The 27,414-nt window shown below is 42.7% G+C and overlaps 2 protein-coding genes across 4 annotated transcripts; one reads left to right on the top strand and one right to left on the bottom strand.

Annotated features, from left to right (window-relative positions):
- The first annotated feature begins 1,202 nt into the window (after positions 1–1,202).
- On the top strand, positions 1,203–3,585 carry LOC123072488 (calmodulin binding protein PICBP). Its single transcript, XM_044496037.1, has 3 exons — positions 1,203–2,576; positions 2,692–3,131; positions 3,247–3,585. Exons 1-2 carry the CDS (start codon positions 1,646–1,648, stop codon positions 3,117–3,119), a joined length of 1,359 nt encoding a protein of 452 aa, XP_044351972.1. The 5' UTR covers positions 1,203–1,645; the 3' UTR covers positions 3,120–3,131; positions 3,247–3,585.
- LOC123072489 (flagellar assembly protein FliH) lies at positions 2,891–8,027 on the bottom strand. 3 transcript variants are annotated; one of them, XM_044496040.1, is made up of 10 exons: positions 7,779–8,027; positions 7,357–7,417; positions 7,100–7,218; positions 6,865–6,986; positions 6,503–6,766; positions 5,912–6,194; positions 5,010–5,674; positions 4,326–4,555; positions 3,885–4,021; positions 2,891–3,115 (listed from the first exon to the last, which is right to left on the bottom strand). In XM_044496040.1, exons 2-5 carry the CDS (start codon positions 7,397–7,399, stop codon positions 6,508–6,510), a joined length of 543 nt encoding a protein of 180 aa, XP_044351975.1. In that variant the 5' UTR covers positions 7,400–7,417; positions 7,779–8,027; the 3' UTR covers positions 2,891–3,115; positions 3,885–4,021; positions 4,326–4,555; positions 5,010–5,674; positions 5,912–6,194; positions 6,503–6,507. The 3 variants fall into 3 exon arrangements, with proteins under 3 accessions (XP_044351975.1, XP_044351973.1, XP_044351974.1); XM_044496038.1 differs by having other exon boundaries at positions 5,912–6,766; XM_044496039.1 differs by lacking the exons at positions 2,891–3,115; positions 3,885–4,021; positions 4,326–4,555 and having other exon boundaries at positions 4,864–5,674; positions 5,912–6,766.
- Between the last annotated feature and the right edge of the window lie 19,387 nt (positions 8,028–27,414).

Raw genomic sequence — 27,414 nt, 5'->3', positions numbered from 1 at the left:
GCATTTCTATGGATCCACCACGACACAAGCCTTCTCTACTTGTCTTCAAGTAACATTGTGATTTTGCGTAAGTCTGCATTATGTTGGGCAACGTTTCTAGAAAAAGAGCCTGCCGGACCTTTTTTATTGAAAAATAAATTGTAGTAACGGCGTCAGTTTAACATATTTTCATCCTGTGGTTACAATTAGCCATTTTTGTTTTACGCCCGTGAGTTATAACTCTGGCGAATGCTTTTAAGGTGGAGCCGTAAAGACAACCATTAATCGGCCTAACAATAACAATTGTGCAGTGTCATTGATGGAAGATTTGATGTGCAAACCCTCTACTTGAGTGAGTTGTACCCCGAAATACATGCTGAAAAGGTGCCGATTCGTAAAAAAGTTAGAACATCTTATATTTGTGAATGGAGGGAATACTACCGACTACCCGGGAAAAAAAGAACACTGTCGACACTTCTTTTTTCCACATATATGCTGTTTGCCTTGAAATGTAATAAGGGATGGTCTCCAAAACCCACTACTCCCTCCGTCACAGTTTAGAAGGCACAGTTAAATTTTCGTGCGTTTCCACAATAGACAAAGTTTAGGGCGCATTGCATTTATTACTAGTAGCTAAGTAGCATCATCGGTGGGCGTGTGAAGGTGTGTCTCTGGCGGATCTGTCTTTGGTGGATTTGCTCGGATCTGTTCGTTCGTCTTCGTTCGTGTGTCTTCAGGTTGGATCCTTTTGATCTACACTCTTCATCTGCGACGGTTGCTGTTCTAGTGCGTTGGTTCTATGGGACCTTAGCACGACGACTTCCCGACTGTCTACTACAAGAAGGTTTGCCTGGCTCCGGTGAGGGAGGGGCGATGACAGCGGCGCACCTTCGGCTCGCTTCAGTGTTTGTTGTCGTTGCTAGGTGGTCTACGGATCTGGATGTAATTTTTATTATTTCTAGTGTTCGTTGTACTACCATGATTGAAGATGAATAGATTGAAAGTTTTCCCGCAAAAAAAAAAGCTAAGTAGCACTCCTATATACTATTCCTATATGCATGCATAGTGTGAATGCTATTTTTTACCCATCTCACAGCCAATAAATAACCACCTAGGTCTCAGAGAATTTCCAAATACGCCTTCTAAACCGTGACGGAAGGAGTAGTATGATTACCAAAACCCCCGGAAAAAGTGGAACCTCTCTGAGTTACCATAAAAACCTCAACAAAGCCCCAGAGAGTAGCAGCAACCAACAGGTCTGCCGCAGAACCAAACCCCCTGAATCCAAGCCGAGGAAAACAGAGGAGACAGCGTGGCGTGTGCGTGGGTCAGCATAGCACAGCACAGCACACAGGACCCACGCCAGCATAGGATATACTGTACACCACCACCAGCACAACACCCGGCACGCGAGCGAGCCGGGCATTCAAAATCTCGCCACCTCCCCAACCCCAAGAACCCAAAACCAAACGCATCTATCCACGCCGGCCGCCTCCCCACCTCCGAGTCCGTCCGACGGAATCGAATCCACCACCGCGTCGCCATCTTGCCCTCTCGCCGCAATCAAAACCTTCCTTTCCTTCCCTGTCTGCCGCCAGGATCACAACCCCGAACCAACCCCAATCTCCACCTTTCTTTCCTTTCTTGGCCGCCGCCGCCGCCCGCCATGGTGCACTGCAAGCAGCCGCGCAGGAGGCCCCAAGATGCCGCCGCCGTCCCCGGGACGGCCGGTCGCGCGCGCGCCGGGGGCGGGGCCGCGCCCGCGGCGTCGGACCCCGGGTACATGAGGCCGACCAGCAGCTCCGGCGCCAGGGCCGGCCGGGAGGTTGCATCTGCGGCTGTTTCGGCGGCCTCCGCTCCCGCCGCGCAGCCGGTGGGGGCCAAGGCGGCGGCCCTCGTTGCGAGTACGCCGCGCGCGGCCAGGGCCACGTGCTCCTCCGCGCAGAAGAGCGCCCGCGGAGGCGGGGCCGGCGGGTGCGGCGGCGAGGGGCACCGCGCGTGCCGGTACGCCTACTGCACCTTCAAGGGCCACGCGCCCGCGGCGCCGCCGCTGGGGGCCTTCCTGGCGTCCCGGAGGCGCCTCATCAAGACGGAGCAGAGCATGAAGCACCGGGGCGTCTCCGCCTTCCGCGACCCCAAGACCAAGAATACAAGCACCAGCAATGCCGCCGGCAAAGGGGACGACGGGTTCTTCGTCCAGGTGGCGTGTCCCGGCGCCGGCGCCGGCGCCCGCCCCAAGACGGCGAGCTCGGGCTCCTGCTGCAGCGGCCTCTCCGCCGAGGAGGCGGAGTCTCCCTACGTCAACTTCGGCCGCCGGGGTCTCCGGTGCGGGATGACCCACGAGTGGGCCGACCCGGGCGCCTCGGTGGACGGCTCCTGCGGGTCCAGCGACGTCATCTCGGACGGCTTCGCCGACCTGCCGGGCACGGCGAGCTCTCCCCCTCCCTCTCCCGGACGCAAGGAGCAGATTGGTCAACAAGAGGGGGAGGCTTCTTGGGTCGATCAACAAGAAGCAGAGGAGGAGGACTCTGGTGCCTGCGACAGGTCTGATATCTCCGAGGAGCTGGGTCCAAAATACGAATGCAACATGTCTAAAGGTGAATTTCTCTTCCTGAAATCCATTGTTTCTTTCCAGTTTCAGTTTCCACCACATTGAATGAATTCCAGAAACAGAATTTTTGATCGTCGGCGAACAATGTCGCAATTCTGCAGATTGTGGCAGCGTCTCTTCAGTGGAGTCCTCAATGGATGACATATCCAGTGCATTTGGTGGGATGAATTTCCAGGATGCAGGTGCTGATGCCGCGGCAACCAGCCAGGGAACCAAGCTGACCATGTCCAGGAGAAGGACGCCCAGAGGCGGGGAGCGAATCCGGGCATTCAACCCCAGGGCCCCCAACTTTCTTCCGGTGGCGCCTGATCCGGATGCTGAGAAGGTTGATCTCAGGCATCAGATGACCGATGATCGCAAGAATGCCGAGGAGTGGATGGTCGATTATGCACTTCGGAGGACGGTGAACAAGTTGGCCCGTGCTCAGAAGAGGAAGGTGGAGATGCTTGTCCAGGCCTTTGAGACTGTTCTGCCGCCAGTCCTGGGCGAGAACAAGTCCGACGACAAGAAAAGCTTTGCCTGCAACTGATAGGTTTTAGAGGTAAGACCAGCTAGGTGTAACAATCATTTCAAGTAGTAGAATTCATTCATGCAGCACAAATTGTTGGTATGCTGAATATTTCACTCATGATGCGGCGTCGAATCTTTACTTGCAGTTTGGGGTTCAAGCTGGAGCAGATGATGGTAACTGGGGTTCTAACTTGGTGGTCACTGCAATATTTGTGCCAGAGACCTGCTCGGCGAGGGTAGAGAGCTGCTCACCAGCACCTGAGAAGATCTTGTGCTCATAGCGCAGTTGTACTCGAGAGCCGCTAGGGGCCTCGCTCACAGGGTCAGCTGTTCTTCATAGTGTAGTGGCGTAGTGCATGTGTACATAGGTCTGCTGTGCTCATGCTGATATTTTAGTGATGAGAAAATGGGACTTGCAAACTGGCAAGGATATTCAGATGTATTCCTTGCTTGGACAAAGATCAATAAAACTCTTATTGACAGCATGTGTAGCGAGTGCGTGTCTCGGGAGTCATGTGTGATCTTTTCGTGTTTGTTCGCATTCTCTGTGATGATCAGCAAAAGGGAATTTCCAGTTTTTTGTCCATCTTATGGATGTGAATGTTTCCATATGCTGCCCATTTGCAATGTGTTAAGTAGTAGAAACTCTAGAAACACAAAAATAAGCAATTAAAACACCTAACTGATGATTGCTGAGACTCTACTTGTGTTATCAATGCAACAAACTGTTGGTTGCAGGTCTAATTTGGTGCCTAATTGAGAGAGTAGAACAGATGGTTCTGACCTGCTGGGGTGTAACAATGCAGAACAGGCGTGATCGAATGCCATGTCAGGTAAGAAGAGACAGGAGAAGAATTTTCAAATGTTCGACGATTCGGTCCAGAGTTTTTCTGGTGCGCACCAAAAAAAAAAAATCATGTCCTGGCAAACAAATAAACAAGATTTAGCGCGCCTGGTACTTCTTCATTCATCTCAGGTACAACCAAAACATAGGCCCAGATAAATGGCACTGAATGGGACTGAATAGAAACAGCAAGAAACGCTCCAAACAGATATGACAATAAATGGCACTGAATAGAAACAGCAAGAAACGCTCCAAACGGATACGAGAAGAAGGCAGATGGATCAAGCATGAATCACCATGAATAGATGAATAGATGGCATTAACACTGGAAACCAACAGTCACAAGCCACAACGGGTACAAGGTTTGATGCTCTCACCAACCTGAAGGAGGGATGCTCATGCTCAGCTTGATATGCTCCAATCACACCAACCGGCTGTAACTGAAATCGAAGCAGACAATTTACACACATGGTGTGCAGTCCAACAACTATCATGGGCCATCAAAGGATATATCAGCATGCAGTTCACCTCACATTAACAGCAGTAGGGCATGGCAACTCTGAGGAGTGGATCAGGGTCCTTCAGTTGAGCACATTTTAGTGCATTTTTCTCTGAACAAAACATGGAAAGGACAAAAAATGGGTAAATGCTCCATAGAATATCTAATGATTTCTGGAAACGTGCATCTTCAATTTACCACATTGTCAGCATGGTGAAATGGCAGAATGTTTCAAAACTTATAGCTAGCAATGGCAGAATGTCTAATGATATCTTCACTGAGTGCAATTATCCAGACTTTCCCAAGAATACCACAATGGATCAAATCAACGGAAATACCACTATGGGTACACTAGCAAATGCCAAAAGCATCAAGTAAACCAGAGCATGGTAAATGAATAACAGGAAGATGCGAAACTTAGGAAGAAAATATTATTATTGTCATTCATGATGGGAATTTACAGGAGTTCATGGCAAAGAAAGGGTTACACCATAAAGAAAATCTTAATTAGTATCACATGACTTATAACTACATCCTTCAGAAGAACTCGGTCTAAGTGATTCTACCAGACTTCGAAACCAGTGGTGCTTGCAATTTCATTTAGGACTTTGGTTACGGAACTCTTTTCAACTCTTCAGAAACTTGAACATCTGGGCAGTCGTGCAACAGCAACAGAAGGTCCTTCGGAAAAGTTCGGAGCTTGCTTTCCTCTGGTTGACGATTATCCTGAAGAATACTCTCATGAAACATCCACAGTGCACCCTCTGCTGGAATTTCTTGCACAGAATTGTGCAAATCTTCAAGTTTTCCTCTACGCTGGGCATCGAGCAGCAACTTTTCTTTTAGACTGTCAGGAAGACTAGCTAATGCACTGCTTGAAGGACAACAAAAGGAAAATATAATAAATGAGAATGACACAGAGGAACTATATACAAGAAAACAGCTATTTGGTCCTGCCCCCTGCCCAGGCTTGGACCAAACTGTGAAGAAATTTTTTGGGGGAGGACTAACTGTTATGAATGCAACTAACTGTTGGTTGCTGGTCTACTTTGGTGCCAAACTGAGACAGTAGAACAGATGGTGCAAACCTGCTTGGCTATACAATGCATAACAGACTACCGAATGACATATCAGGTAACAAGAGACAGCAGAAGAATATCCAAATGTTCGATCATTTCGTCCAGGGATTTCTGGTGCTGACTGCTGAGTACCAAACATTGCAAATTATGTCCTGCAGACAGACAAAAAAGAGTTAGCATCTGGGCCTGGTACTGAATTCAACTCAGGAGCAACCAACAAATAGTCCCACATGAAACCAAATAAATGGCACTGAATAGGAACAACAAGAAACACTCCAAACGGACATGTGAAGAAGGCAGATGGATCAAGCATGAATCACCATGAATATAACACTCGAAACCAACAGTCACGAGTCACAACGGATACAAGGTTTGATGCTCTCACCAACCTGAAGCATGCATCACCATGAATAGATGGCATTAACACGCAAAACCAACAGCTTGATGTTCCCATCACACCAACCCCTGTAACAGAAATAGAAGCAGACAATTTACTGACATGGTGTGCAGTCCAATAACTACCATGGACCGTCAAAGGACATATCAGCATGCAGTTAACATCCCATTAACAGCAGTAGGGCATAGCAACTCTGAGGAGTGGATCAGGCCCTTCGGTTGAGCAGATTTGAGTGCATTTGCTGAAGCCAGCCGATGCAAACTAGCATTTTCTGTCTGCACAGAGCATGAAAAAGAAGAAAGTTGATAAATGCTCGTTAGATATGAAAAACAATGAGACGAGAGATTTCATCAAATATGCAGTATGCCATTTTCAACAAATATACTTCTACAATACTTAGCATAGTTGTCAGTATTACGAAATGCCAGAAATTATCAGAACCTATAGCAAGAAAGGGGTGACATGATAAAGAAAATCTTAGTATCACAGGGTTTACAACCGCATCCTTCAGAAGAACTCAGTCCAAGTGATTCTACCAGACTTCAAAATCAGTGTTGCTTGCAATTTCACTTTCACTTTCAACCTTGCCTACGGAGCTCGTTTCAACTCTTCAGGAACTTGAACATCTGGGCATTCGCGCAACAACAGCAGAAGATCATTTGGAATAGCTTGAAGGCTGCTTTCCACTAGCGGAGCATTATCCTGAATAATACTCTCATGAAACATCCGCAGTGCAGCCTCTGGTGGAATTTCTCGCACAGAGTTGCGCAAATCCTCAAGTTTCCCTCTACGCTGGGCATCGAGCAGCAACTTTTCTTTTAGACTGTCTTGAACGCTAGCCAATGCACTGCTTTTTTTAAGGACAACAAAAAAAAAAAAAGAACAGTATATAAGAGGAAGTCTATAAAGAAAACTGTAGCTGGCATGACCAGAAATCCACTTCACCTAGTAATTCCCCGAACGAGACCCCACTTGTATCCTTGAGGCGCAGATTGCCTATGCCCAAGATTGAAGCCCTCTTGGGCAGCGTCCTTCCGCCCTTCGGTTATGCCTTCCCTATAGCCCATCTACAAGAGAAACCAAAAGAGCCTTACCGTCAAACTTCTTTGGTATCAACGCAAACTCATGATTCATGATTAATTAATCAACAACCATGGAAGTCAAAATAATTATATATTACCTTATGAAGCTGGTCCTGCAAGTGGGCCCATTCCATGTGTAAGCTGGAACCATGCCCTGGGGAATCTGAATAATCACACCAGGAGGAGTCATCGTCCGCAGCAGCATCTCCACCATTGCCTGAATCGAAATTGGCGGGGAGAAAACTAGTTGTGATGTCATGGAATGCTAGTAATTTTGAAGTTCAAACAGAGCCTACATTGTTTAATTAAGCAGAAACTGTATCCGGGCAACATATTTACAAGGCTAGGGCAGTACCATGGCAGTAGGTTCCTTCCTCCCTCGACGGTGGTGCCTCCATCGAGAAACCAATCTGAACCTGAAACAAACATGGAGCACCAAGGAGAATGGTGTCAGTTGACAGGCATCAACTTGATTTTCCCTATAAGTTTGTTGGCCTCGTGTCATGTCATGCACTCTTATTTTGATCTGTCAATTGCTAATTTTCCCTACCTCTACCATCCATCGAAGAGAGTAAATTGGCATTCAAAAGTATGCAAAATCTGAGACAATCTCAGGAAGAGACCATGAGCATCACAGGAATAGGTCACACGAAACCTTCCCCGCCGCCCCCATCCACCCCGAAACCCAGAGCTGGGGCTTGATGAAGTTGCACAGCTCGTGCAGCGGGAACAGCAAGCAAGAGGAAGACGGGAGTCCGGGAGAGGATGAAGCCTTACCTGGCGGCCGGCGGATTGAGTGCTCAATGGGGACGGCGAGGCCGGGGGGTGGAGGGGCGCGTGGGCTCGACGTGGAAGGGGGCGACGGAGATCCACGGGCAGGAGGACGACGTCGGGTGGGGGCTACACGAGGAGGCGGCGGCGGCGGCGGCGGCGTCGGGAGAACGGCGACGGCCGACGGGATAGAAGGCTGCGGTTCTTTTCCACTTCCTTTTTCTTTTTCGTATAGTTTCGACGGCCAACACAAACACGAATCGGATGTTTATTCGTCACGGATACGGGATTTTGTACTTTCTCCGATTTTCATACAAGGTCATTTTTCATATTTTTCGTGTCTACTGTTTGGCCACTAGTTTCATCTAACAAAATGTGAGTTTTTTTTTGAATATCAGTACAGACACAAGCGGTCATATACACGCGCATACACTCACCCCTATGAAAGCACACACGCATACACTACCCCTATGAGCACCTCCGAAAGACTGAGCCGGCATATCATCTTGAAACATCGTATAAAATGTTACAGAGGGAGCAATATATTTTTGATGACATATAACTCATATTTTATTAAACAAAATTATAAATTAAAGTTAAAAAACTGAAGTGGCTTGGTATACAAAACGAAGATTTTCTTTTTTGCTGGTGGGTATTTTGTACAACTTTAACATCGTATCTATGTGACACTGACTGCCGTTCCGTCGTCTTTTGGCTAGCACACGGTTCGGTACCCCTGGTTTTGCGAACCTTTTAGAATTTTAGAAGCATCTAGAATTGTTTTTCTTTCTCTTTCCCTGGTGTCTTCAGTGTTTTCGTATCTTTTATTATTTTTGTTTTTGTTTTTTTGTATTTTTTGTTTCCTCGTAAATTAACAAATTTAAAATATCACAATTTTGAAAAATGTTTATAATTTTCAATTTTTTTCATTTTTTCAAATTACCTACACTTTTAAAATGTTTATATTTTTAAAAAAATGTTGTGTTCCAAAAATCTTCAAGATTTAATAAATTGTTCTTTCTTTAAGATGTTCAAAATCTTCTGAATAGCAATATTTTTGTTCCTGCTTTGAAAACATATACGGAATTTTCAAAATTGCTCTATTTTTTTAAAAAGTGTTTGTAATATTTAAAATATGTTCAAAATTTTCAAAATGTTTGGAAATTTCTAGAAAATTTTGGAATTTCAAGAAATATTTATTCGAAAAGTGTTTGAAATTCAAATGGTGTTCACATTTTCAAAAAATGTTGACAAACTTGAAAAGAAATTGCACTTTCGAAAAAGTTTGACATTTCTAATGGTGTTTGTGTTTTTTCAAAAAATAGTCACAAATTTGAAAAAGAAATTCTGCTTTGAAAACATGCTCACAAACTTGAAAAGAATCATGTTTTCAAAAAATGTTCACAAATTTGAGTTACGCACGCTATGTTAACCTCATGCTATAGTATCCCATGGTTCTACAATGTCTGCTAATGGACCGTCAGTTGCACTTCGCCCATTTTGCGTTGCGCCCCCTATTGGACGTAACGAGCATCCAATAGGAGCTTCGTATTAGGGCATCTCCTATGCGGATCACCACAATGCCCTCAAACATCTGTAAAGGCCGTCCGAACACTTTTTACCATCCAAGTTGGATCTCAAAAACGGGCTGGGCCGGTCTAGACGTTCGAATCCCATAGACTGGCCCAAATCAAGGAGCTCTTGGGGAGTCCAAACGTCAACTACAGACATTTTTGCTTGTGGTATTTCGGGTAATTTGTGATTACCCTAACCTGATTTTTTAGGTACTAGAATTGTTGGGTATCAGAAAATTTGGACAAACATCGGGTATCGTATTTGAAAACCCGAATGTTCAAAAAACCGAATAACCCGACCATATTTTTGGGTAAACCCGAATGCCTAGCCTGACAACATAGAACTAAGGGCTGTTGTAGGTCATTGGCCCTACAACATGAATCAAATGTTTATTTGTCACTAATACGGATTTTGACACTGCCATGGAATCTGAAATGGTCTTATAAATGTCCCAGTGGGACTAATATATTTGTATGTTGTACAACTTTAACATCATGCCTATGTGACACTGGCTATGTCATTTTGTCGTCCTTTAGCACAGAGCAAACCAAGTGAGCAATTGAAACATTTTTAATATCTCCACTTCTAAAATGTTTATAGTTTTAAAAACTTGTTCATGTTTCAAAAAATCTTCAAGATTTAATAATTTTTTCTTATTTTAAAAGGTTCAAAATCTTCTGAATTTCGTTTTTTGTTCATGCTTTGGAAACATATATGGAATTTTCAAAATTGCTCACTTTCTCAAAAAGTGTTTGGAATTTTAAAAATTGTTCCCAATATTCAAAAAATGTTCGGAAATTTCAAGAAATATTGGAATTTAAAAAAATGAAAAATGTTTGAAATTTGTAATGTTGTTCACATTTTCAAAAAATGTTCACAAACTTGAAAAAAAATGCTTTCAATTTTTTTCAAATGTTGTTCGTGTTTTCAAAAAATAATAAAAAATTGAAAACTAAATTGTGCCTTAAAAAAATTCTCACAAACTTGGAAAAAAACTATGTTTTCAACAAAAATGTACAGCTTTTTTTTAAAAAAACCGAGTTTTGAAAAATTATGTCATCATGGTCCAAACATTACTCTATTTGTTATGAACTTAATACATTAAGAAGCATGCTAGATAGCGATTAAGGGGTGGAGTAATAGTAGTAGATAAAGATGGATGTCAGCCTACTTGTCTCGGACGTAATACCTATATATCAGATTTGATCCTTGCAATTGGCGAGAACAAGGAGCTTGACAACCCTTTTGCCTTCATTGGGTGCAAGTATTTGCTTTATGTGTGTAGGTACCGCTTTTTTTGTTTGTGTCGCATCTCCTATTAGTTCAATAAACCTTGATTTTTAACTGAGTAAAATACCTTTTGCTACTACACTACATCACCCTTCCTCTTTAGGGAAATCCCAACATTATCACAAGTAGCAGCAGTCCTCGACATCCGCCGCCTGATACGTGCCTTATTGCGTTGATGTCAACGTGGAGCTACTCCTTTCCTTGGAGTCTGCATCGCCACAGCTTGTCTGAAGACAGATGCTTGGCGTGGAGCAACTCGATGCTCACACTCTGTTTGCAAGTATGTCCTAACCTGGCGAGCCATCGTACATTGATGTGGACAGGCATATGTTTGAAATGATCCATGATTGAGGCGGAGGCAGAGGCTGCTATGAGGACATGCATGTGGATGACTTGGAGTCCACGCATCCGGGTGTAGGACACGCAACCGGGCATGTACACCAAGCCGGACATGTACATGCAATCCAACACGTATACCCAACGGTCGGATTGCGTCACTAGCCAACAGGAGCGGTGAAAGATCGTGGATGTCGCCTAGAGGAAGGGGGGGGGGATGAATAGGCGCTTTAAAATAATTACGGTTTAGGCTTGAACAAATGCAGAATAAACCTAGCGGTTAATTTGACATGCACAAAACGTAAAACAACTAGGCTCACCTATGTGCACCAACAACTAATGCTAAGCAAGATAAGCAACTATGAGATAGCAAGATATATGACAAAGAACAATATGGCTATCACCAAGTAAAGTGCATAAGTAAGGGGCTCGGGTAAGAGATAACCGAGGCACGCGGAGACGACGATGTATCCCGAAGTTCACACCCTTGCGGATGCTAATCTCAGTTTGGAGCGGTGTGGAGGCACAATGCTCCCCAAGAAGCCACTAGGGCCACCGTAATCTCCTCACGCCCTCGCACAATGCAAGATGCCGTGATTCCACTAAGGGACCCTTGAGGGCGGTCACCGAACCCGTACAAATGGCAACCCTTGGGGGGCGGTCACCGAACCCGTACACTTTGGCAACCCTTGGGGCCAGTCACCGGAACCCATCAAATTGCTCGGGGCGATCTCCACAACCTAATTGAAGACCCCGACGCTTGCCCGGAGCTTTACACCACAACGATTGACCTCCGAACACCACCAACCGTCTAGGGCGCCAAGACACCCAAGAGGAACAAGCTCTAGGGTGCCCAAACACCCAAGAGTAATAAGCTTCTCAAACTTCACTTCCACATATCACCGAGGAGAACTCAAACCGATGCACCAAATGCAATGGCAAGGGCACACGGAGTGCCCAAGTCCTTCTCTCCCAAATCCCACCAAAACAACTAATGCTAGGGAGAAAAATGAGAGGAAGAACGAAAGAAAAACACGAAGAACTCCAAGATCTAGATCCAAGGGGTTCTCCTCACTTAGAGGAGAAAGTGATTGGTGGAAACGTGGATCTAGATCTCCTCTCTCTCTTAAAAGGAAGAACACGAGCTCAAGGGGATTAGGTTCAATGGGGAAGAAGATCCCCTTTTATAGGTGGGAAAAAAATCCATCCGTTATGCTCACAGCCCGCACAGAGCGGTACTACTGCTCGAAGGAGCGGTACTACCGCTAGGGCGGTAGAACCCCTTTGAAAAACAACAGCGAGGATGCAAAAGGTCAGTAGAACCGCCGGAGCGGTACTACCACTCGTCCTCACGGTACTACTGCTCGACCTCACGGTACTACCGCAAATGGTAGCGGTACTACTGCTTGCAAGCGGTACTAAAAAAATACTTCTGTGCCTACTTCCGCCGAGCAAAACACGAGATTTTGGTCCGGAGCGGTACTACCGCTGAGGAGCCACGGTAGTACTGCTCTGGAGCGGTACTACCACTCAGGAGCCGCGGTAGTACCGCTCTGGAGCGGTAGTAAAAAATTACATCCCCTCTAGTCGCGGTAGTACCGCTGCAGCCTTTACCAAAACAACCACAACTTTTGCAAACGGACTCCGAATTCAACGAAACCAAGTTTGTTGGAAAGCTAACGACATGGGCTAACACAATATTGATAGAAATATCAAGAATAAGCAAATTAGAAAAGTCCCATAAGAAAATGGTGAGAACCCTTCATCGGATAAGACCGGTAAAACCTCCAACACCGAAAGCATCATAGAAGACGCATGCGAACTCCGTTTTCGATGAACTCAAGCTTGTCATCAAGATGACCATAATCTTTAAGACTCACAAAGATAACCAAACAAGAACCAAGAAACATGATGCAAGGATGCAATGGTTTGATCTCTCTACTAACGATACGATCAAGCTACCAACTTGAGAGCCCCCCTTGATAGCACGGCAAAGGATCCTATAAATCAGTCTCCCAACTACCACCACGAGACCGTTAAAATAGAAAACCTATCAAGGGCAAACCTTTGCCTTGCACATGGTCCACTTGAGCTAGATGAAGACGATCTTGACTCCCTCAAGTTGGACCACCTTTCTTGATTGCGTTGGCTCGATGAAGACTAGATGATTGCTCCCCCATAGTTCACTATGGGTGAGCCACTCTTCGGCACATCTTCACAAGTCCATTGACACCACAATGGATGGAAAGATTCAAGCACTTGATCTCTTCGTGATGCTCCACTTGAACTTGCACACGGCAATCTTGATGACGATCACCACTTGATGTCATCCTTTCCATGGGTTGTATGATATCTTCCTCTTGACGCAAGCCCATGGATACATACCTAACCCCACATACAACTCTCATATAGACCATGGGTTAGTACATAAAGTGCAATGGACAATGCTTACCATACCATGGGATCACTTGATCCCTCTCGGTACATCTTCTACGTTTTGTGAGTTGATCAACTTGATTCACTCTTGACTTAGTCTTGATCAACCTTGAATCTTTGCAACTCTCTTCATTTGGATGATGTCTTGAAGGTAAACATGAATGATCACACAACCTTCTTCTTCAAGACATGCTTGCAATATGCTCAACACTCATATGGCCAATCTTTGGATAATTCCTTAATAGCACCTTGGTCATCACAAACTCTCATTGAAACCAACAAATGGACTCCAAGAAAAGCCTATGGGCAAACCCTTCAAATATTACTCAAGGCAACTATTAGTCCATAGAGATTGTCATCAATTATCAAAACCGCACATGGGGGCACCGCATGTCCGTTCAATCTCCCCCATTTTGGTAATTGATGACAATCACATTCAAGAGAGTTTATACAAGGAATTATGCATCACCATGCAATGCACCAACCAATAATGCATGCGAATGAGATGCAAATGCTAAGGAAACAAAAACCAAAGCTACTCCACAAAACTCTCTAAAACTTCTCCCCCATTGGCATCGATTGCCAAAATGGGCGAAAAGATTAGAAGGCCAATATAAATTGTGGTCCTCCATAAATTGTGTATTTCTCAACAAGAGAGTGGAATGCAATACACATATCCAACTGCCAATACTTGGAGGAAGACAAACTATATTGATGCCCAAAGATTGCAACAGAAAGATATGCCATAAAGACATAACAAAGAGAGACACAAGTAATCAGAAGATACCAATTGAAGCAAGCAATCAACGGATATCAATTGAACGAACTAAACCAATGATCCTACATGCCACAAGAATAAAGATATTATGAAAAGCGCAAAGGAGTGTTCTAAAGAAACTAGAGAAGCTCTCCATGATTTGTGCACACATAAGAATTTTTGTATTTGAATACAAAGTGCACAAAATAGGATCATAGCTCCCCCAAAATCAATAGAAACTCACATCCAGTGCAAGTGAGCATATAGGAAACAAAGCCTAGCGCTTGCAACAAGCACATGGTTGAGCAACATGTAAAAGAGGCAACTTAAGAAAATGCTCAACCAAAATGATGTGTGTGAGTCATGGCGAAGCACTTGAGAAGACTAAAATTAGGATGAGCATTAAGCATCAACGTAGTCTTGAAAGAATGAGGCACACGGTGCAAGGTCTATCATTCCCACACACAACTGGCAAATTCTCACAAGCTTACTAATAAGCAAAAGAGAACCTATGCTTGTGACAACCCGTGGTGATGATAGACGAGGGGAGGCTCATGAAGACGAGGGATACCAGTTAAGATGGCAAAAATCTCGTAAAGATAAGCAAGAGGAAAATAATCTTCACCACACAAGAGTGCAACAAGATGCAACGATAGAGGACACGCACTCAAGGCAAAAGCTTTCACGGAGCCACCAAAGAAATTACATAAGAAAGACAAGGTGGACGTGAAAGAAAGGATATCAACTAGAGATGTAATTTCTCTCAAGTGTATAAAGTTCTATGTAGACGAAATCATGATGATATATATATCTACAAAGAAGGATGTACACCCGAAATAGTTACAACACGAAGGAACAAGATATCCACAAGGAAGTCATAAATATACCAATAAGAAATTTGCTTGAAAGCATAGCACTTGGCTAGATATGGTCTTATTGTATATAAATGAAGTCCAAACACACATCCATCAAAGGCATCACAACTAGCAACAAGAGATAATCGTTGGGATGCTTTGAGAAAGGAAACAAGTATCACAAGATATGAAATGAATATCATGCCAAGATGCAACATACACAAGGTTGAATGTAAGAGGAGAAAGCATGAGTAGATACTTGTTACCGAGATATCATTGGAAGGATGTAGTAGATACCAATTGAAGGTAGATAGTAGTTCATTGATCATCCTAGCTTGACTCCAATATGCACATGGTGACAACACCTTCCTTGTGAGTGAGCCGAGCATCCAATGCATCTCCAAATGTTCCTACAAGAACAACACAAACTACATGGTACCCAAACTCATTAGGACCAAAGGGTTAGAGACATCAATACATAGGACAATCTCCACATAAATATGTGCAAAAAGATATGAAAATGAATTTCATGCACATCTCATCCAAATTGAGACTAGGTGGAGTTTCCGCTATATATTGAGTCAAAGAAAGAAAGCATGCCAAATGAAATACATGAAGTAAACATGCATGCTCAAGACTTTCAAAACCCAAAACCAAAAGACAAAGAAATGCCAGGTGAAAAGGATACCAAATGGAGAAATCGTCACTTGGAAGATATCATTAAAGATACATCAAGGAATGAGATATCCATTGATACACACTAAACTAAAGATGTCAAACTCCCAAAGAGAGGATGGTTCCAAACAAACCAAGCTCTCAACAAAGTTTCATGATGGCACAAAGTACCAAAAATAAATGGCTTGCCTTCCACCAAAACACACTTGATAAAGAATAACAAGAAGAGTGTTCTAAAGAAAATAGAATAGCTCCCCCACGAGTTGTGCATTATATAGGATTTGTATTTGAATACAAAATGCACAAGGTGGGATCACCGCTTTCACTATATCTAGAAAACACTAGACAAGAACAAGAAATAAACAAGATCCACAAGTGGTATGGAAGACAACGGGAGTTGACACAAACCTTGGCAAGAGAAAAGGCAAGTAAAACAAAAGCCAATGTAAAGATGATCAACAAATTCTACAACACATAAGACTACCAATTGTCAAAGACAAGAAGTATTTGGAAATAATTCCCAGTGTCCGACATCATCTTCACACCAAACACAAGCAAATTGCAACTTGTAGAGCTAATATGCCACCTAGGAACAAGATAATCTACAATATCAATTCTAGGTGAAAATATCTCAAATGTACACATTTTCTAGGCTTGTAATATGCCCTTAGCATAGTACTCCCCCATAATGTGATACCAATAAGAACTTAACAAGAGGCAATAAGATGAACAAACAAGAGATAATTAATGGACTATTTATAATTTGAATTTCTCATGAGAGATATACCACCTAGCAACTAGATAATCTTGTAATATCAATACTAGATGGTATTCCTCATGTACACACATTTATAGGATTGTGAGGTGCACAAAGCACATCACTCCCCCAAAATGGGATGTTCCATTAATCTCTCACACGAGCCAACTAGGATACAAACAAGAAGCATAAAGGCTCAACGCACGACACACACGTACATGATGTGCAAACCAACACACACATACTTGATTGCTCAAGATAAGCAAGTTGGAATCACAACATATACAAACACATGCAAGGAACAAAACCAAAAAATGCAAGGGGCAAGTAACTTTCAATGTAAGCAATTTTAAGTACAAGTTACCGCAAGGAGGCACATTGGATATAAGATATAAACATGATGATTCAATTGACTTGGCTTGAGACAATAAGAGTGATGAAGTCCCCTTAATTCTTCATAATGTAGCCAAGTCCCCAATGCCCTCCAACAACACCTATTGATCAAGTTTGAGCTTGTTGGTCCCCAACCAAGTTGGGTCCTAAGAGGTTAGTCACAATAGGTTTGGCTACCCAAATGGTTCTTTGCTTGACACCACTTTGAGTACCAACAAACTTGGCAAACACATTGCCAACCTTATCCTTACCAAGAGAATAGATATCATCAATAATAATTGGGTTGGATAAGTTACCACTAGTGCATGAAGAAGCAACGTGACCTTTCTCACGACATAAGTAGCAACATCTACTCTTCACTTTCTTCTTACTTGATTTCTCAATTTGAGAAGCATTAACTTGAGTCTTCTTGAGAAGAGGCCTTTCTTCAACTTGATGTTGAGCATGAGATTGAACTTGTGCCCTCTTCCCTTGTTGCTTGACACTAATGGCCTTCTTCTTCAATGGGCAAGATCTAACATGATGCCCTTCGACTTTGCACTTGAAGCAAACAATCTTGGCCGAATTCTTGACTTGTTCTTGGCCTTTCCTTTTGTTCATCTTGGACTTCTTCTTCTTATTGGAGTTGAATCCAAGTCCACCTTTGTCATTGGGGGATTTTTGCACACTCAAGATATTGTTGAGTGTGGATTTCCCTTGATGACTCTTTTCCAAGTCTTTCTTCAAAGAAGTGACTTGGGCCTTGAGCTCTTTGATTTCCTCTACATGGTTAGTCTCAACACAAGTACTAGAGGAAGTATAAGCTTCATCGTTAGAGCAACAAGGCAAGGAAAGCAATTCATCACAAGATGTACCAACATTGTGAGTAGATGAATTACAAGGACTAGCACATGGCAATATACTATTTTGACTAGAAGTAGTGCTAGTATCCACATGAGGCTCACTAGATGTTACCTTAGCAATCATGGCCTCATGAGCTATCTTTAGCACACTATGGGATACTAGAAGATCATCATGAGAGCTTGAGAGCTTTTCATGACTTTCTTCCAATTTCCCATAATTGCTAGATAGCACCTCAAGTTGAGCCCGTAGCTCAACATTCTCCTTCAAAATGGATGCTTCACAAGTAATAGAGTTAGTAGCACAAGCATCATCATTTACAACAATAGGAGAGGACAACTTGGAAAGCTCTTTTAAATAAGAAGCTTCAAGTTGAGCATGAGACTCGGTGAGTTTGATGAGCTCACCCTTGATGACCCTTGAGCCATTTTCGAGGTGCTCAAAATCCTCAAGGAGTCTAGCATGAGCAACTTCAAGCTTAGCATTTTTAGTTTCAAAAACATTGGCCTCCTCAAGAGCTCTATCATTAGATTCCTTCACTCTAGACAATTCTAGAGCAAAAGTATCCTCAAGAGATTCCTTGGTGGTTTGTTCAAGTTCAAGAGCTCGAGAGAGGTCCGCAATCTCATTAGCGTAATCACGCCCATGACCTTCCATTTTCTCAATGGTGACCTCATGCTCCTCTAGATGAGATTCCAACTCCTCAATGTATTTCTTGCCATCAATGGCAATGGACATTATTTCCATGAAGTTGGAACGAGCAATTTTATTTTTATGAAGAGCTTTAAAAATCATTTCCCCCTTAGTTTTTAAGGAGGCAACATTATCATTCTTGTCATCATTATCCTCAACATCATCATCAAGAGACATATTGGGGTACAAAGTAGGAGATACCTTTGACGCACTAGCCATAAGGCAAAAAGCAATAGATGATGATGTAGGATCCCTTGAGGCACCATTAAACACCACATCTTGTTCCATGGAGTGTTCGGTTTCCTCTACATTGTTAGCACAACAATTCGAGGAAATAGATGCATTTTTATCATGGCAACAAGACATAGCAAGCATATCATCATGAGATCTAGTCAAGCAATTTCTACATGATATGCAAGGATTATCAACACAAGCATGTGAAACATTTGGAGTGCTCGAAGTGTTAACGCCCAAAGAGGAAGCATTGCAATAAGATAGTGATGAAGGATCATCCACAATAAGCATACTATCATCATTGCAATGACCAACACTACTCACCATATCATTACCTTGTGGCAAACCACATGTAGGTGAAGTAGAAGAAGTTGAGAAGACTATACGACCGGAGGTGGAGGGGGAACAATCATCCCCACAAATATTGGACACACCATATTTATCTTGAAGCTTTGTCCACAACTCATGAGCATCCCGAAATGGCATGAGTTAAAAAATAACGACATTGCTCACAACATCAAAAAGCACATTAGAAGCTTGAGCATTGAGATAAGAGTTTTTATCATCATCAAAAGATAATCTTTGGGGATCCTTTGGAGGAGAAAAAACCATATCTACAATTCTCTCTAAATTTGGGTCCATGACCCTAAAGAGATTAAGCATGCGAATTACCCAAACATCAAAATTTGTGCCATCAAACTAAGAGTGTCAGAGAATCATAATCCCCTAGTCGACATCTTTACTCTCTAGGCGGTTAACCCTAACAAAGAGAGACGAGGCTTTGATACCAATTGAAAGATCGTGGATGTCTCCTAGAGGGGGGGGGTGAATAGGCGCTTTAAAATAATTACGGTTTAGGCTTGAACAAATGCGGAATAAACCTAGCAGTTAATTTGACAAGCACAAAACATAAAACAACTAGGCTCACCTATGTGCACCAACAACTAATGCTAAGCAAGATAAGCAACTATGAGATAGCAAGATATATGACAAAGAACAATATGGCTATCACCAAGTAAAATTCATAAGTAAAGGGCTCGGGTAAGAGATAACCGAGGCATGCGGAGACGATGATGTATCCCGAAGTTCACACCCTTGCGGATGCTAATCTCTGTTTGGAGCGGTGTGGAGGCACAATGATCCCCAAGAAGCCACTAGGGCCACCGTAATCTCCTCACGCCCTCGCACAATGCAAGATGCCGTGATTCCACTAAGGGACCCTTGAGGGCGGTCACCAAACCCGTACAAATGGCAACCCTTGGGGGCGGTCACCGAACCCGTACACTTTGGCAACCCTTGGGGGCGGTCACCGGAACCCGTCAAATTGCTCGGGGCGATCTCCACAACCTAATTGGAGACCCCGACGCTTGCCCGGAGATTTACACCACAATGATTGAGCTCCGAACACCACCAACCGTCTAGGGCACCAAGGCACGCAAGAGGAACAAGCTCTAGGGTGCCCAAACACCCAAGAGTAATAAGCTTCTCAAACTTCACTTCCACGTATCACCGAGGAGAACTCAAACTGATGCACCAAATGCGATGGCAAGGGCACACGGAGTGCCCAAGTCCTTCTCTCCCAAATCTCACCAAAGCAATTAATGCTAGGGAGGAAAATGAGAGGAAGAACGAAAGAAGAACACGAAGAACTCCAATATCTAGATCCAAGGGGTTCTCCTCACCTAGAGGAGGAAGTGATTGGTGGAAACATGGATCTAGATCTCCTCTCTCTTTTCCCTCAAAAACTAGGAAGAATCCATGGAGGGATTGAGAGTTAGCAAGCTCAAAGAAGGTCAACAATGGGGGAAGAACACGAGCTCAAAGGGATTAGGTTCAATGGGGAAGAAGATCCCCTTTTATAGGTGGGAAAAAATCCAACTGTTATGCTCACAGCCCGCACAGAGCGGTACTACCGCTCCAAGGAGCGGTACTACCGCTAGGGTGGTAGAACCCCTTTGAAAATCAACAACGAGGAGGCAAAAGGCTAGTAGAACCGCCGGAGCGGTACTACCACTCGTCCTCACGGTACTTCCGCTCGATCTCACGGTACTACCGCAAATGGTAGCGGTACTACTGCTTGCGAGCGGTACTAAAAAAATACTTCTGTGCCTACTTCCGCTGAGCAAAACACGAGATTTTGGTCCGGAGCGGTACTACCGCTTAGGAGCCGCGGTAGTACTGCTCTGGAGCGGTACTACCACTCAGGAGCCGCGGTAGTACCGCTCTGGAGCGGTAGTAAAAAATTACATCCCCTCTAGTCGCGGTAGTACCGCTGCAGCCTTTACCAAAACAGCCACAACTTTTGCAAACGGACTCTGAATTCAATGAAACCAAGTTTGTTGGAAAGCTAATGACATGGGCTAACACAATATTGATAGAAATATCAAGAATAAGCAAATGAGAAAAGTCCCATAAAAAATGGTGATAACCCTTCATCGGATAAGACCGGTAAAACCTCCAACACTGAAAACATCATAGAAGACGCATGCGAACTCCGTTTTCGATGAACTCAAGCTTGTCATCAAGATGACCATAAGCTCTAAGACTCATGAAGATAACCAAATAAGAACCAAGAAAGATGATGCAAGGATGCAATGGTTTGAGCTCTCTACGAACGATACGATCAAGCTACCAACTTGAGAGCCCCCCTTGATAGTACGGCAAACGATCCTATAAATCGGTCCCCCAACTACCACCACGAGACCGGTAAAATAGAAAACCTATCAAGGGCAAACCTTTGCCTTGCACATGGTCTACTTGAGCTAGATGAAGACGATCTTGACTCCCTCAAGTTGGACCACCTTTCTTGATTGGGTTGGCTCGATGAAGACTAGATGATTGCTCCCCCATAGTTCACTATGGGTGAGCCACTCTTCGGCACATCTTCACAAGTCCATTGACACCACAATGGATGGAAAGATTCAAGCACTTGATCTCTTCGTGATGCTCCACTTGAACTTGCACACGGCAATCTTGATGACGATCACCACTTGATGTCATCCTTTCCATGGGTTGTATGATATCTTCCTCTTGACGCAAACCCATGGATACGTACCTAACCCCACATACAACTCTCACATAGACCATGGGTTAGTACATAAAGTGCAATGGACAATGCTTACCATACCATGGGATCGCTTGATCCCTCTCGGTACATCTTCTACGTTTTGTGAGTTGATCAACTTGATTCACTCTTGACTTAGTCTTGATCAACCTTGAATCTTTGCAACTCTCTTCATTTGGATGATGTCTTGAAGGTAAACATGAATGATCACACAACCTTCTTCTTCAAGACATGCTTGCAATATGCTCAACACTCATATGACCAATCTTTGGATAATTCCTTAATAGCACCTTGGTCATCACAAACTCTCATTGAAACCAACAAATGGACTCCAAGAAAAGCCTATGGGAAAACCCTTCAAATATTACTCAAGGCAACTATTAGTCCATAGATATTGTCATCAATTACCAAAACCATACATGGGGGCACCGCATGTCCGTTCAATCTCCCCCATTTTAGTAATTGATGACAATCACTTTCAAGAGAGTTTATACAAGGAATTATGCATCACCATGCAATGCACCAACCAATAATGCATGCGAATGAGATGCAAATGCTAAGGAAACAAAAACCAAAGCTACTCCACAAAACTCTCTGAAACTTCTCCCCCATTGGCATCGATTGCCAAAATGGGCGAAAAGCTTAGAAGGCCAATATAAATTGTGGTCCTCCATAAATTGTGTATTTCTCAACAAGAGAGTGGAATGCAATACACATATCCAACTGGCAATACTTGGTGGAAGACAAACTATATTGATGCCCAAAGATTGCAACAGAAAGATATGCCACAATGACATAACAAAGAGAGACACAAGTAATCAGAAGATACCAATTGAAGCAAGCAATCAACGGATATCAATTGAACCAACTAGACCAATGATCCTACATGCCACAAGAATAAAGATATTATGAAAAGCGCAAAGGAGTGTTCTAAAGAAACTAGAGAAGCTCCCCATGATTTGTGCACACATAAGAATTTTTGTATTTGAATACAAAGTGCACAAAATAGGATCATAGCTCCCCCAAAATCAATAGAAACTCACATCCAGTGCAAGTGAGCATATAGGAAACAAAGCCTAGCGCTTGCAATAAGCACATGGTTGAGCAACATGTAAAAGAGGCAACTTAAGAATAGGCTCAACCAAAATGATGTGTGTGAGTCATGGAGAAGCACTTGAGAAGACTAAAATTAGGATGAGCATTAAGCATCAACGTAGTCTTGAAAGAATGAGGCACACGGTGCAAGGTCTATCATTCCCACACACAACTGGCAAATTCTCACAAGCTTACTAATAAGCAAAAGAGAACCTATGCTTGTGACAACCCATGGTGAAGATAGACGAGGGGAGGCTCATCAAGACAAGGGATACCAATTAAGATGGCAAAAACCTCGTAAAGATAAGCAAGAGGAAAATAATCTTCACCACACAAGAGTGCAACAAGATGCAACGATAGAGGACACACACTCAAGGCAAAAGCTTTCACGGAGCCACCAAAGAAATTACATAAGAAAGACAAGATGGACGTGAAAGAAAGGATATCAACTAGAGATGTAATTTCTCTCAAGTGTATAAGGTTCTATGTAGACGAAATCATGATGATATATATATATATATATCTACAAATAAGGATGTACACCCGAAATAGTTACAACACGAAGGAACAAGATATCCACAAGGAAGTCATAAATATACCAATAAGATATTTGCTTGAAAGCATAGCACTTGGCTAGATATGGTCTTATTGTCTATAAATGAAGTCCAAACACACATCCATCAAAGGCATCACAACTAGCAACAAGAGATAATCGTTGGGATGCTTTGAGAAAGGAAACAAGTATCACAAGATATGAAATGAATATCATGCCAAGATGCAACCTACACAAGGTTGAATGTAAGAGGAGAAAGCATGAATAGATACTTGTTACCGAGATATCATTGGAAGGATGTAGTAGATACCAATTGAAGGTAGATAGTAGTTCATTGATCATCCTAGCTTGACTCCAATATGCACATGGTGACAACACCTTCCTTGTGAGTGAGCCGAGCATCCAATGCATCTCCAAATGTTCCTACAAGAACAACACAAACTACATGGTACCCAAACTCATTGGGACCAAAGGGTTAGAGACATCAATACATAGGACAATCTCCACATAAATATGTGCAAACAGATATGAAAATGAATTTCATGCACATCTCATCCAAATTGAGACTAGGTGGAGTTTCCGCTATATATTGAGTCAAAGAAAGAAAGCATGCCAAATGAAATACATGAAGTAAACATGCATGCTCAAGACTTTCAAAACTCGAAACCAAAAAACAAAGAAATGCCAAGTGAAAAGGATACCAAATGGAGAAATCATCACTTGGAAGATATCATTAAAGATACATCAAGGAAGGAGATATCCATTGATACACACTAAACTAAAGATGTCAAACTCCCAAAGAGAGGATGGTTCCAAACAAACCAAGCTCTCAACAAAGTTTCATGATGGCACAAAGTACCAAAAAGAAATGGCTTGCCTTCCACCAAAACACACTTGATAGGGATCACAAGAAGAGTGTTCTAAAGAAAATAGAATAGCTCCCCCACAAGTTGTGCATTATATAGGGTTTGTATTTGAATACAAAAAATGCACAAGGTGGGATCACCGATTTCACTATATCTAGAAAACACTAGACAAGAACAAGAAATAAACAAGATCCACAAGTGGTATGGAAGACAACGGGAGTTGACACAAACCTTGGCAAGAGAAAAGGCAAGTAAAACAAAAGCCAATGTAAAGATGATCAACAAATTCTACCACACATAAGACTACCAATTGTCAAAGACAAGAAGTATTTGGAAATAATTCCCGGTGTCCGACATCATCTTCACACCAAACACAAGCAAATTGCAACTTGTAGATCTAATATGCCACCTAGGAACAAGATAATCTATAATATCAATTCTAGGTGACAATATCTCAAATGTACACATTTTATAGGCTTGTAATATGCACTTAGCATATTACTCCCCCATAATGTGATACCAATAAGAACTTAACAAGAGGCAATAAGAGGAACAAACAAGAGATAATTAATAGAATATTTAGAATTTGAATTTCTCATGAGTGATATACCACCTAGCAACTAGATAATCTTGTAATATCAATACTAGATGGTATTCCTCATGTACACACATTTATAGGATTGTGAGGTGCACAAAGCACATCAGTCCCCCAAAATGGGATGTTCCATTAATCTCTCACACGAGCCAACTAGGATACAAACAAGAAGCATAAAGGCTCAACGCATGACACACACGTACATGATGTGCAAACCAACACACACATACTTGATTGCTCAAGATAAGCAAGTTGGAATCACAACATATACAACACATGCAAGGAACAAAACCAAAACATGCAAGGGGGCAAGTAACTTTCAATGTAAGCAATTTTAAGTACAAGTTACCGCAAGGAGGCACATTGGATATAAGATATAAACTTGATGATTAAATTGACTTGGCTTGAGACAATAAGAGTGATGAAGTCCCCTTAATTCTTCATAATGTAGCCAAGTCTCCAATGCCCTCCAACAACACCTATTGATCAAGTTTGAGCTTGTTGGTCCCCAACCAAGTTGGGTCCTAAGAGGTTAGTCACAATAGGTTTGGCTACCCAAATGGTTCTTTGCTTGACACCACTTTGAGTACCAACAAACTTGGAAAACACATTGCCAACCTTATCCTTACCAAGAGAATAGATATCATCAATAATAATTGGGTTGGATAAGTTACCACTAGTGCATGAAGAAGCAACATGACCTTTCTCATGACATAAGTAGCAACGTCTACTCTTCACTTTCTTCTTACTTGATTTCTAAATTTGAGAAGCATTAACTTGAGTCTTCTTGGGAAGAGGCCTTTCTTCAACTTGATGTTGAGCATGAGATTGAACTTGTGCCCTCTTACCTTGTTGCTTGACACTAATGGCCTTCTTCTTCAATGGGCAAGATCTAACATGATGCCCTTCGACTTTGCACTTGAAGCAAACATTCTTGGCCGAATTCTTGACTTGTTCTTGGCCCTTCCTTTTGTTCATCTTGGACTTCTTCTTCTTATTGGAGTTGAATCCAAGTCCACCTTTGTCATTGGGGGATTTTTGCACACTCAAGATATTGTTGAGTGTGGATTTCCCTTGATGACTCTTTTCCAAGTCTTTCTTCAAAGAAGTGACTTGGGCCTTGAGCTCTTTGATTTCCTCTACATGGTTAGTCTCAACACAAGTACTAGAGGAAGTATAAGCTTCATCGTTAGAGCAACAAGGCAAGGAAAGCAATTCATCACAAGATGTACCAACATTGTGAGTAGATGAATTACAAGGACTAGCACATGGCAATATACTATTTTGACTAGAAGTAGTGCTAGTATCCACATGAGGCTCACTAGATGTTACCTTAGCAATCATGGCCTCATGAGCTATCTTTAGCACACTATGGGATACTAGAAGATCATCATGAGAGCTTGAGAGCTTTTCATGACTTTCTTCCAATTTCCCATAATTGCTAGATAGCACCTCAAGTTGAGCCCGTAGCTCAACATTCTCCTTCAAAATGGATGCTTCACAAGTAATAGAGTTAGTAGCACAAGCATCATCATTTACAACAATAGGAGAGGACAACTTGGAAAGCTCTTTTAAATAAGAAGCTTCAAGTTGAGCATGAGACTCGGTGAGTTTGATGAGCTCACCCTTGATGACCCTTGAGCCATTTTCGAGGTGCTCAAAATCCTCAAGGAGTCTAGCATGAGCAACTTCAAGCTTAGCATTTTTAGTTTCAAAAACATTGGCCTCCTCAAGAGCTCTATCATTATATTCCTTCACTCTAGACAATTCTAGAGCAAAAGTATCCTCAAGAGATTCCTTGGTGGTTTTTTCAAGTTCAAGAGCTCGAGAGAGGTCCGCAATCTCATTAGCGTAATCACGCCCATGACCTTCCATTTTCTCAATGGTGACCTCATGCTCCTCTAGATGAGATTCCAACTCCTTAATGTATTTCTTGCCATCAATGGCAATGGACATTATTTCCATGAAGTTGGAACGAGCAATTTTATTTTTATGAAGAGCTTTAAAAATCATTTCCCCCTTAGTTTTTAAGGAGGCAACATTATCATTCTCTTCATCATTATCCTCAACATCATCATCAAGAGACATATTGGGGTACAAAGTAGGAGATACCTTTGACGCCCTAGCCATAAGGCAAAAAGCAATAGATGATGATGTAGGATCCCTTGAGGCACCATTAAACACCACATCTTGTTCCATGGAGTGTTCGGTTTCCTCTACATTGTTAGCACAACAATTCGAGGAAATAGATGCATTTTTATCATGGCAACAAGACATAGCAAGCATATCATCATGAGATCTAGTCAAGCAATTTCTACATGATATGCAAGGATTATCAACACAAGCATGTGAAACATTTGGAGTGCTCGAAGTGTTAAAGCCCAAAGAGGGAGCATTGCAATAAGATAGTGATGAAGGATCATCCACAATAAGCATACTATCATCATTGCAATGACCAACACTACTCACCATATCATTACCTTGTGGCAAACCACATGTAGGTGAAGTAGAAGAAGTTGAGAAGACTATACGACCGGAGGTGGAGGGGGAACAATCATCCCCACAAATATTGGACACACCATATTTATCTTGAAGCTTTGTCCACAACTCATGAGCATCCCGAAACGGC

The sequence above is a fragment of the Triticum aestivum genome, chromosome 3B, assembly GCF_018294505.1.
Source record: "Triticum aestivum cultivar Chinese Spring chromosome 3B, IWGSC CS RefSeq v2.1, whole genome shotgun sequence".
In the NCBI taxonomy this organism is placed as follows: domain Eukaryota; kingdom Viridiplantae; phylum Streptophyta; class Magnoliopsida; order Poales; family Poaceae; genus Triticum; species Triticum aestivum.
This window is presented reverse-complemented; position numbering and strand designations above follow the sequence as displayed.